General features: G+C 32.5%; 2 protein-coding genes across 6 annotated transcripts; one reads left to right on the forward strand and one right to left on the reverse strand.

The window, feature by feature from the left end:
• Window positions 1-850: 850 nt before the first annotated feature.
• On the reverse strand, window positions 851-2,954 carry LOC107913088 (uncharacterized). Of its 4 annotated transcripts, XM_041093325.1 has the most exons (5): window positions 2,605-2,954; window positions 2,312-2,346; window positions 1,894-2,005; window positions 1,630-1,721; window positions 851-1,162 (listed from the first exon to the last, which is right to left on the reverse strand). In XM_041093325.1, exons 1-4 carry the CDS (start codon window positions 2,760-2,762, stop codon window positions 1,694-1,696), a joined length of 333 nt encoding a protein of 110 aa, XP_040949259.1. In that variant the 5' UTR covers window positions 2,763-2,954; the 3' UTR covers window positions 851-1,162; window positions 1,630-1,693. The 4 variants fall into 4 exon arrangements, 2 of the variants coding, with proteins under 2 accessions (XP_040949259.1, XP_040949260.1); XR_005913777.1 differs by lacking the exon at window positions 2,312-2,346 and having other exon boundaries at window positions 2,605-2,938; XM_041093326.1 differs by lacking the exon at window positions 1,630-1,721 and having other exon boundaries at window positions 2,605-2,929.
• Window positions 2,955-2,978: 24 nt separating this feature from the next.
• LOC107959309 (E3 ubiquitin-protein ligase BIG BROTHER) lies at window positions 2,979-10,192 on the forward strand. 2 transcript variants are annotated; one of them, XM_016895334.2, is made up of 8 exons: window positions 2,979-3,431; window positions 3,843-4,002; window positions 4,228-4,471; window positions 6,209-6,243; window positions 6,524-6,568; window positions 8,503-8,630; window positions 9,595-9,703; window positions 9,884-10,192. In XM_016895334.2, the coding sequence occupies exons 2-8, from the start codon at window positions 3,862-3,864 to the stop codon at window positions 9,932-9,934; spliced, it is 753 nt and encodes a 250-aa protein (XP_016750823.2). In that variant the 5' UTR covers window positions 2,979-3,431; window positions 3,843-3,861; the 3' UTR covers window positions 9,935-10,192. The 2 variants fall into 2 exon arrangements, with proteins under 2 accessions (XP_016750823.2, XP_016750822.2); XM_016895333.2 differs by having other exon boundaries at window positions 2,979-3,375.
• The last annotated feature ends 2,270 nt before the right edge of the window (window positions 10,193-12,462 follow it).

Genomic DNA, 12,462 nt, shown 5'->3' on the forward strand with positions numbered 1-12,462 from the left:
TTTGATAAAGAAAAACTTTGGACATTTTTAGATATTTGATCCGCATTTTTCGATTAAAATATTGCATACTTATTAGTAGAAATTTAGAACACATGGTCCTATATTTATTATCAAAATTCGTTATAATTTTTTAGTGGATGCAAATATTAGAATCCATAATTCAAAACTGATTTATTTTTGGAGATAAAATCAATAATCTAAATCTAAATTCATTTTCTGTTTTACTCATTAAATTCGAATTAATTGAATATTTGTTGGATAATATTATTTAATTTAAATTTGAAGTCACATAAAAATTCTCAAAATTTAAAATGACAATATGAATTTATTTATTTTTTATATTTATGTGAATTTAATTTTCTTTATAGTAAATGTGGGTAATGTGAATTTAAATTTAAAGATTAGAAAAAGGGTAGAGGCGATATTAAAATAGTATATAGTCTCATCCGATACCGCCAGACATGTTATCATTTCCCATCTAAGGGTCTGTTTGATTGGCAGTAAAATATTTTCCGTAAAATGATTTCTGGAAAGTGTTTTACTTTTCTGTAAAATGATTTACTGGAAAATATTTTCCGGTGTTTGATTGAATCTGTGTAAAATATTTTCTGCTGTTTGACAAATTTCCTGAAATTATTTTTCGGAAAAGTTGTTTTTTACATATATTAATATATATTAATAAATTTTTATATTTTAAATTATTTTTACATATATTGCAATGATTTATTTATAATAATACTCAATTATTAAGCTACAATATTGATCGTTATAAATTGAAAACAACTAATATCAAATAAATTATTTGTAATTGTGTTAAAAAACAAAAAAACAAGGATTGAATAATTATAAATTAGCTTCGAAATCACAATGAATACTAGAAATTAATAATATTATCCAAATGCATGATTAGTAGTACACCACCTATACTGAATAGATATGTGCAATATACTGAGTACCAATACATTAAGAATTAATATAAATTGAAAGCAGTTGAACAAATTTATATATATCAACTGAAAGCAAATTATTAGAATACGAAATGGCAATGTTCACATATTCTAAAGCTTCTATCAAGCTTTGGATGTGAGCTAATGGTTTCTTCAGCTGCAAAAACCCCAATCCTCCTGAGCTGAAGTTCCAAGATTTTCCTAGCTATCATGCTCTGCAGACATATATTAGCATGGTTATGGAAGTAAAGAACAGACACAGTGTGGTAAACAAGAATAATATGTAATTACATGCATGTGTGCATACACCTCTCCTTGAGTATGTATCTGTCTCAGAGAGAAAGATCTATATTGCAACTTAAACAACAAAAGAAACATAGATACGAAAAGATAGTCCTCATACATCAAATTCTAAACTTAAAAGAGTCATTGATTTACAATAAGCAATTTCAGATGTCAGAAACATCCATCTAGTATATATAATAATAGGTGGAATTCATTCTAGCACTTAAAATATTTCTTATGACATATCTTGTATTACTCATAGGCGTAACAACCATAGCACTCCTTGAATAAAGGTAACTCTTGAGGTTAAAATAGGAGAGTTGAAATTGCCACAGCAGGTAAGCATTAAGCATAAATTTGCTGCTACCCGAAAAGAAAATATTTGCTACATGTTTACCACTATAGACAAAGCCAAAATGTGAAATATATCTCCACTATAGACAAAATGTCTGCTTCATGTTCTAAAAGCACTTATCATCATCTACAGACCTGTTTTGCCATACAACAATGTATATCAATATACAATTTGCAGGAATTAGTACAATATATGTACAATATATGTACAATATATGAGAAAAAATGATCGTTTAAAACGAGAAATAAGCAAACCAATCCATGATTTGCAAAAGTAAATACTAATCAGCAAAGAGCAGTTACGAACCAACTACTATTGGTGATATGATAGCCAATGCACCGGGCTTTATCATCTCCCTCAAAGATGCCGATGCTACAATAGCAACATAGCGACCATAATCTGGTTCCTCCTTGTAGTCCTGCAGCCAGAATAATTGAATTCAACGTCACTTTCATTACTTCAATTGAAAAAAATGCACAACTTTAAACAACAGTAGATAGATGAAGTTCCTACTCTTGTGTTCAATCCTACTTCATTTGTCGAACCTCAGCAATTGAACAAAATAAAAAATAAAATACTAACAAATATGCAGAAACCCCTAACAATCAAAACTGAAATTAGAAAATAACTGAAATAAAAACTCAATCAAAGAAAAAAAAAGATCAAGAAAGTAGAAAACAGAAAACCCTAGAGCTTCCAATCAAGAATGTGAGTAGAAATCTACCTTCGATGAATCGCGAGAAGAGGTGACGAACAAGGCTGTAATTTTTTAGCAAGCTAATTAGATTGTTTAAAATTAGGGACACGATTAAACATATTAGGGAAGAAGATCTAGAAAACCTAAGACCAAAATCTATTCATGCAGAAGCATTTTGCTTGACACCTTTGCAACAAATTAACAAGATCCTTCAATATAAAACATAGAGAAGGAAAAACAGCAGAGAAAAGGAGGAAAGGCACACCTAAGAAAAAATCACGATCAACAAAAATAATAGACAGAGAAAAGAAGAACAGAACCTGTTGATAACCCAAGAAGAAGAAGCACACCGATGAGGAGGAGAGGCTGACGTTGATGGACGAAGAGGAAATGAGGAGGAAATGAAATGAGAAGGAAATGAGAGGTTGAAGTTGTGTTTTTCGGAAAATGTCTTACGGAAAAAAAATCTGTAAGACATTTTACGCAAAGAAGGGGAGATTTTCCCGTGTTTTGAAGTTGCTTTTCCAGAAAATCAATTCCTTTGGTCAATCAAACACATTAAAAGAGGGAAAATATTTTCCAGAAAATGAAATACTGCAATCAAACAGACCCTAAGTTTAACGGAGTTTGCGTGTTGTTGAAACTACTGCAGAAAGGCGCCCTCCCTTAGAATTATAAATGAAGCCACATACTACTGTTATTAATGAAAAAAGAACAAAAAAAAGAGAGACATAAGACACAAAGAAGGGAAGGGGAGAGAGAGAGAGAGTGTGTTGTTTGCTAAGCGGAGCTTAAATAAAAGCGATGAATGTCGGCTGCCTAGTTCTTTAATCTCTCCTCCTTATTTCTCGAAGGATCTCTTCTTTTAAAGATTTATTTATTCCATTTCTATATATATCAGTCTATCTAATTCTATCCTTATCCCTCTCTGGATCCATTCAGTCCATTTCTAACTCTATCGCGAGGAGATCTCGCATTTCCTTAGCTGGAGATCCGATAATCATAGAATGGATAGTTCGCTTTAAGTTTAGCTCTCATTTTCTTGTTTGGTTGCCCAGAAAGTTCAGTTCAGCATCAAAGCAACCGGAAAAGTAAGCTTTCTCAGTAGAAGATTTAATCATTTATCAGCTCTGGCTAAGCTTAAACTGTAATTTCATTCTCTTTCTTCCTCATTTTCTTGCTTTTTTCTCGGTTACCAAACGGAAACTTGATCATTTTGTTTTAAACATGTGTCATGTACTTGAACATTTGCTAATACGTTCCCCGTTTTCTTGCAGTAACCGAATCTCATTGTTTCAGTTAACTTGTTTTTCTAGACTCTTTATTTATTTTGATAATTCCTTCTGGAGATTCTTAAATTTTCTATGTAATTTACTCTTTACTCTTGTTTATGATTATATTCTTATGTGATTCTTCCTTTAACACTAAAATACCGAAATGCACTAGCAATTTGGTGAAAATTTTAGGAGATCAGGTTTTTCTATTTAGATTACTTTATTATCATTGTCTGTTTCTATTACTAATTACAAATTTTAATTGTCTAAATTTATGTACGTAGATTTATTGGATTTTGGAGGATGAGTTGGGATCCACATATGGAGGTTCAATACATCAACAGTAACTACCCTTATAATAGTGCTGGCAGCTTTATCGAATATTTTGAAGGTCTTACTTATCAACATGTCAATTTTATTTTCGACGGTGCTTCTCATGTCCAGGTACCGTTCATTATCAATAATTTTGTGTTTGTTTTTCAAAACATAACAATTTTGTTTTTGGATGTACTCAAGTGATTCCTTTAATGCCTTTGTGTTTTCAAGAATAATCAGATGAAAAATAGGCCGACTTTTTGGATGAGTTGATTGTAATTGATCCATTGATTAGATTATTGCAAATGAATTGTTGCTATTGGTCACAGCCAAAAATTGAACTTCTGTCTGCAGGAGAGTGTGTATCCATCCATGACTTCAAGCTTTTACAAGTTTGGCCCATCTGATTCTGGCAGTATTTCATATTATGATCATCGTAATGATCATAGTTATGAGGTGAATAACCATGACCTGTGCATTGATGAATATAGAAGGGCATCAGAGAATTCCTTGTCAGGGAGTAATGAACAGACTGCAGCAATGAATGTGGAATGGGAAAGAAACGCACATGCAACTTCGCTTGAAAACTCGGTAGATTGTAAGTTTCTCAATTCTGTGATTAAGGGAATGTTTTTTTTGGGTACAAGTTTAAGGGTATGTAACATAATGCTAAAATGGTTTATAATGATGCCTATAAGGTAACATTTATGTTTTTGAATTATGCTGAGAATTTATGTGCATGGCAAGATTTAACTTGCTTTCCTTCTCAAGATTGCTTTTTTCTAATCAGTGTTGTGTAATGTGGTGAAATATTTTTTTCCCCAGGTTTTTGAGCTTCTATGGTGGATTGGTCATTAATTAATTATCAAATTGTTTGCAACTTCGTGCTTTTTCTAAATTTTATGAATGGATTAGATGCTGTGTTTTCTATCAATCTAGTCTTGGCTCCCAGAATATTACCCAGCACCTCTGTTTTGATGGATTTTAAACTTTAGATCTTACTTGATTGAAGAGAAATTAAGGATTCAGCGAGCTTCATGATTAAGTTGTGTTTATACCCCGTTTGGTCCCCAAATAAAAGGCCCAGTTTAGCAGCTACAAAATTTTCAAAGCTATCCTGAGAATCTTTTGTCTTGATGATAGTTTTTTGGCTTTTTTCCAAGATCGACTTACTAGACTTGTTTGTCTTTCTTCCTTTCTTTTTTATCATGAAGTAAAATGCAATCTCTTTATCTGTATAACTGTTTCTGGTCATAAAGTTACCACCAAAACTGGTAATACAATGATAACTGAGACTTTTTAATTGCAGTACGAGTAGACTGGTTTTCTGGTTTCTCCACCTCCTGCAAAATGATTCTTCGGGTTCCTTTTTTCTTATTTTTTTCCTACCTGGAGGATTTTTTCAGTTCAGCTTCTACGTTTGATTGTGCTTATTCCTTCTAGCTCTTCTTGGTGTGAACCACTTAAATGCCAATACCACCACTAGAACACCATCGCTGTTGAGATCAAATCACCTGCAGCACTGAGAAACCACCACTAAGAGTAGACCTAGCCCTCTGTGTATCATTGTCGTGTCAGTGTATTGTCAAATGTCATAGTTGTGATTCTAAAGCAATGTATATTCTGATATGTTAATAATTTGTATTCTATAGATTTTGACATGCTTACGAGTTTGTGTTATTTTTTTCATATTGAGTTCTATGTTGTGTTTTAGTTTGTTTTTCTCTGTCATGCAATCATATTGTGTCCATGGTTGCCATGTCTAACTAAGAACTAGGTCCACTGCCAGTCAAGTGGTTAAGGTTTCATGTATTCTCAAGCAAATTCCTTGCCTTCATTCCCAACCAAGAGATAATTACTTTGCCCCATATAGCAGCACTGATCTTGACTGGGGTCTGATGTAGAAAAATTGAGTTGATTGGCTTGAATTTCTCAAGCTTCATCCATTTGGAATTTTAGCTCGTTTGCTAAATATTGCACCTTTAATTTTGAGCTTTTGTTGCAAACCTTGTGCAAATACCTCTAACTCTAAATTTGGAATGGCATGGCCCTTTTGCTAGCCTAGCTAACTTGTCACATCAGTAGACACTACTACTTATGAGTATGCTTTCCCGCTGATATGTGCAGAGTTGTTTAAGAAAATTGATTGACTAGTATAAAAGTTGTGTGGCTTACCTGAACTATGAGAAGCCTTGTTAACTTACACTTTCTAATTACGTAAATGAATCACTAATTCTCACCATCATTTGGTTGGTGGCACCTTATTCTTATAACGATAGCTATCTATGTTTTTTTGAAAAAGTTTCCTGATCCCAATGCTTTCTTTCACTTTTAGGTCCACGGAGACAACATAATGCTCATGATTACCAGGTCTCTCTCTCTCGCTGTTATTTTCTTTGTTGAATAGATGCGTGCAACTCGTTTCCCGTAGTATGAATTTTCATACCTATATATCTTAGTAGATTATTTGCATTAGCATTTAATATTAGTGACTTCAATCATCTCAGTTATGAAGCTGTATGTATGTCTAAGTGTGTCTCTAAGCTTTTCCAAGAATTAATACCGAGTTCTAGAGACTTAAATCGTACTATTTTTTCAGTTTCGTGATTCACAAAAGTTAAATGTTGCAAAACGTTGTTAAAATATGCAGGTTATTTGGCAAGATTGTGTTGATCCTGACAACATGACATATGAGGTTAGAAGAAATTCTCTATTTTTTTATCTTTTTCTAGCTTAATTAGGTGCATTATTTCTTTACTTTTCTCAGTAGGCTTTCAATTAACTCTTCATTTGTTGCACTTTTGAGTTTGAGTAAAAGAGAAAAACACAATGCAGTGCGTTTGTAGATTAAACCTTGTTTTCAGGACCTATGTAAAAGTAGGAGGTTAGGTCTGAAAGAATTACGTCTTCAGGTTGGGAAATGAAATGTTGTATTTGGCTGCTATGTCATTGAGACAGCTGTAAAACAAAATGGATCCAGAGGTCATTCTCCTGTTTTAGTTGCTTGGGTTGGTGGTCTCAAGAAAGGTGACAAATGTTTTGGGGTTGAGAACATTGAGGCCTTAGGGAGAGGGGGAGGTTGCTAGCATATTTACAAAAATGTTTTTAAAAATAAGAGGAAATAGAGAATGAAGTTTGTGAGTGGCTGCCACCAGCTCCACATAAAAGGGAAGAAAAAAAAAAAGAGGAGAGAAAACAGGAAGGGCTGTTGTTGGCTCTTCCCTGCCAAGAATGAATAAGTGAGGTGCAGAAGCTTTTAGAGAGAGACAGAGATGGAGCATTTATTTAGAAAGTACCGGTGCTCTGCTCTTAGTAGAGTACTGGTAACCAACATTAGTGAAGGAAAAACTTAGCTAGTATATGTTTATTGTTATAGGTGAAAATTAGCCCCCAAAAAAGTACTAGAATCACTTAGCATACTTTTAGTTCAATGAATTCTGTGTGAAGTTGTAATACGGTTTGCTTACTCAATTTTAAAAAAATTTATTTCACGGACAATATTTTCCCTAGTTATCCCACTGTGCTTCTGAGTAAAGAGTTTTATTCTCCTGAAAGGGCATAATTCTGATATTTAGAATTCCAATATTCTGGCATTATTTCAAAGTGCAGTTAGAGTTACTGCAGTAATCATGCAAGTTATTTATCTTTTAGGAAGAGAGTAATGGTCCGGTGACAAGTTTTTATAGCCAAACCTTTCCTTCCTAGTTTCATGTTTAGCACCCCAACAGGTGGGTAGGCAGGGTGGACCAACCGTCCCGTGACTCATGTTGCTTGTTTATAGACAACTAAGGAAGCTGTCTGGATGATGGAACTGGCTTATGATTCAGTGGTCTTGCTAGGGCCCAAGCATTATTTGGTCAAAACCTAATACGGAACAACTAATTTGGTTTAGATTGGTTTGGTTTAGTTTGAAAAGTTCAAAACCAAACCACAATTTTGGTTTGAGACCAAACCAAACCACAATTTTGGTTTCACTGTTTTTTCCTATTATTTAAAACCAATCCAAACCAAAATCTCTATTTGAAATAATAAATATAATGATATTATGTAGTTTTTTATGTTCTATTTATATATCTTTTTTTGTTATTAATAATTTTATCTTATAACATATAAGCTCTCTTTAATTTAAGGTTTTCCTATATGCTGACACTCAAAACTCTTTTGACATTTTTTTAAACCAGTACCCTCCAAGCTTCACCATTGATTCATGCTTGTTCATGAGTAATTGAGTATATAAACTTTCTTTAATTTACGACTTTTTGGTTCAAGTCTAATTTTCGTTGTATATAAACATTATTTATATCTGCTTTATTTTATATACTGGTCCTGTTCCATGGTCATCCTCTTTATTCATTATAGGTTCCTTACAATCTCATTTAAGTATTTTGATTTGCTTGTTTGATTTTTGTTATAATTTAGATTGATTTGAAATCAAAATTTCGGAAACCAAAATATTTTGGTTTGATGTGATTATTCCTTAAAACCAATCCAAACCAGTCCATACTCATCCTTAGACTTAGCTGAAATCGTTGCTTAATTTTAATAGGTTAAAACACAATAATTTAGCATTTGTGAATTGTTTCTTTATTTATTTTTATTAATCATTCATGATTACATTTATCTCTTTAGGAATTACTTGAGTTAGGGGAGAGTGTTGGAACACAAAGTCGGGGTCTCACCCAAGAACTTATTTCATTGCTACCTGTTTCAAAATACAAGTGCAGCTTATTCTCAAGGAAGAAATCAAGGAAAGAGAGGTACTGCTTATGTTTCATCTTTGCCTCGTTAAAATGTGATTTGCTTTTATCAGCTGCTGCTTTTGGTCTTCCACAGATTTTAAATTGAAATACTCAACAACCCTAGTTCATCTTGGCATAAGTTCTACTGGTTTGCAAGGTTATGTTTGTATTTATCATAAATATGTATCCAGATTAAATTTATGTTTGGTTTCCACGTTCCATGCCCGAGACCTCAGCTTTTTTTTTCTTTGGTGTTATAACTGTTGTGGGTTCTTGTAAAAGGCTCATATTGAACCTATACCAATTAGGATACTAGTAGTGATGAGCAGACTTCAGTAGGGGGATTTGATGTTTGAGTGGCCTTTTCTTCAAGGCATCCTCAGATGCCATTGTATAGAAACGTAGTAACATAAGAATGTCTAGGTAGGTTAACAAACTAAATTGTAACCTACTGGCCTTTGGGATTTTATGTCTCAAGTAAAATCTTTCGACTTTCTTCTTCTTAGTGGAAAAATCTATTTACTTAATAGGATTTTGATAAACTGAAATCTGTAATATATTGAAATTGTGATGGGCACACAGATACACATGTAGATGAATGGTTGGGCATTTCCATGCAGTAATAATATTTTATCAAACCCTCTTAGGATAACCTAGTAAAAGTTTCTGGCAGGTCAGTCTAAACTTTAAAGGAAAGATTGTCTTTGCCTCTTGGATCGATTAGCAGTTCAATGATAGAGTAGGAACATCGATCATGTACATAAATGTTTTTATAATTTTCAAAATCAATGCCAGGATTTTTTTTATTTTTATAATGGCTTGGTCTAATTAGTTGTGTGAATAATATGCATGCCCCGCACATTCTCCATATACATTGAGATTTGCAGCTTGTTTTAATATGGATTACCACTCCCCTCCTTTGGTCTCTTCTCTTTCTGTCGGTCAATATGGTGAATCTTATCATTATTATTATTTGGACCAGATGTGTAATTTGCCAGATGGAATATAAAAGAGGTGAGAGACAGATTACCCTACCTTGCAAGCATGTCTACCATGCTGGGTGTGGCACCAGATGGCTTAGCATCAACAAGGTAACGTACTTTCCCCCCCTCCCCCCCCCCTTTTTTCATGATTGGAATCATAAAACATTTCCCTCCCCCCTCCACAAAAAGTAAAAAAATAAAAAAATCAAGCGTTAAGAACATGGATCTTTATTCCATTTATTTAGGCAGCATTTTAGGAAGCTGCTAATTGAAGCTTTATTTCTTCAGGCTTGCCCTATATGTTATACGGAGGTGTTTGGCAATGGATCAAAACATTAAGGGACAATGACGATGAACATAAAGAAAATATTCGTATGCTATCAATATTTTTGGGTTGGATTTGGGTATTTACCCCTAATACGAAGATGTTCTATTTCGACCTTTTACTTTGTTTAACAGAAGAATAGTTGATTGACTTTTGCAATAATTGAAAGGGAGTATGGATATGGTAGAAGATGGATGTGTTAACTAGAAAAAGCCGGGGTGTATAAAGTCTTCGATAATGTTTGTCGTATTCAAATTATTGTCCATTTCCTATGCATTTTCCTCATTATCGCACACTTTTGAGAATGTGATTAATCTCAAATAGCAAAGAAGTTTTAGGGTGCTCTCAGCGGCAGGGAGAATAACCCTTGCTGAATGACTACTGAAGTTCGAATTTCTTTCTTAACTTTGGGGCTTCTGGTGTGGGATATATGGGAGAAGGGAGAGTACAATTTGTTAGTAACGTTGGGCTACTTTTTTTTATTTTTCTTTTAAGGATATTAGTATATTATAATTATAAAATTAAAGCTTCAATAATCACTCTTATTGTTGATCAATTCCAACAATAAATTAATCACAGTAGTTAGGGAACGAGAATGTGATGCCTAAATTAGCAATTTCGTGGAATCCCACATCTCTCTTTTTTTTGGTTCGAAGGATAATACATGGAATCTCACTTCTGAAATTGTTAATTATTGGCATTCACATGAAAATTGACCCAACACATTTGAAAAGAAAAGAAAAACAAAAAAATCTTCATTATTAAAAAAAAAAAATCCCCACAAAAAGGAAAGGGCGACTGTTTTATTTGAACTGAAGATTCTTTTATTCTGTCCTTGTAAAAGTTAAATTGGTCGGCCCGTCTTTTGATCCGGCTTGTTTAGAATCATTGATTAAGTCCACAAGAAAGACGGACAATCAGTTTGTTTTAATTTTCAATCTCAATTTTAACTTAGATATATGAGATTCGAATAGGAGCATGTTTGATTTTGATGTATTTATATTAATAATTTTAATTTATTTATAACTTCTATTTCTATCAAACTTTTAGTGCAAAAAAGGTTCCAACAATATTTACAAATTTCGATTAAAGTCTTAACCAAAAGCAAATTAAATGGAAATATCATAATTTTGTGCAACCACAAAATAGAATATTAATATTTTGTAATAAGATACGTTAATGTGGGAATATTATGTACATCATCAGTGAATAACAATATGATATTTTATATTAAGTAAAATGTGGTCATGACCAGTTTGTCTTAGTTTGAAGTATTAACGGCGGTGGTCTCTAAGTCACAGTAAATTGCATCTATATGGTAGGAAACTCTTTGAGCACGATGATATAAACTTAATACGTATGAGAGAGTTGAAATGCGATCTAGAAGTGTGACGGCAGGATAGTAAGATGTCACCAGGGCGACTGAATATTTGGCTATGGCCGCAACATAGGCGTTAGCTCAATCCTAGAGACAAAACTTCGAGAAATTGTTGATGGGCTAGAAACGACTTGGGAGAAGGGAGTGCATTGGCTGCTAATTAAGAGTGATAGTAAAACAACAGTAGACCTAATACTTGGAGCCGAAGTGATGGGATTGCCGAGATTGGCATTGGAGATTCGCAACTGGATGATAAGGAATTGGCAAGATGTAATGTTGAGAGATAAGTGTTGAGTAACTAGTCTATTGCTATCCGTTGAGCATTATAGTTCAACTTCTTTTTGTAACTAATAGAAAATCTTTACTTAAATATAAGTAAGTATTAATAGTAATTTTTATATATTTTTTCAAAGAAATCTCAAATCTTAGATTCAAATAATTATAATTGATTATGTTTAAATAAAATTATTCTTTATATTTTTTATTTAATGGTAATATGTTATGACTAATAATGTATGATATTTGCACACTAATGATGCATTAAATATTATCCATATTATTAGTTTATGTATTCTTAAAGATAGTTTAAGGGTTTAGTTTGTGGGGATAATGGTATATAAAATTAGCAGCGACCCAAATATGCTAAAAACTCTGGGTGTTCATATTTTCTTCGGTAAAAGTATTGGGATTAAAAAAAATTAAATTAACCCTTATATATTTTGTAACATGTAAATTAATTTTTTATTAGATTTTTTTCTATTAAATAATGATATGAAATATTATTTTTTATAGGCAAATTATAAATATGGTTATCCGACTATACCTTTTGTTCTATTTTAGATATCCAATTATTATTATTTTTTTTTGTATTTAGTCACTAAATTTTTTAAAATTTAATGTTTTAGTCACAGTAAATATTTTAGTCACACTAGATTTACGTAAAATTTTCTATTTAATGTTATACATCATCATTTAACGGAAAAAATTGAACGAAAAATTAATTTACTCGTTTTAAATGTATAATAACTAATCTATTTATTTTCTCAATAGAAAAAAAAAACAGAAATACAATTCGCCAAGAGCTTGTTATCTATTTTATTCTCTGGTACGCAAGATTATATATATCAGGTATACATTAAGTAGCAATATTTAAGGTAGCAGCAT

This window comes from Gossypium hirsutum, chromosome D05 (genome assembly GCF_007990345.1).
Source record: "Gossypium hirsutum isolate 1008001.06 chromosome D05, Gossypium_hirsutum_v2.1, whole genome shotgun sequence".
Taxonomy (NCBI): Eukaryota; Viridiplantae; Streptophyta; class Magnoliopsida; order Malvales; family Malvaceae; genus Gossypium; species Gossypium hirsutum.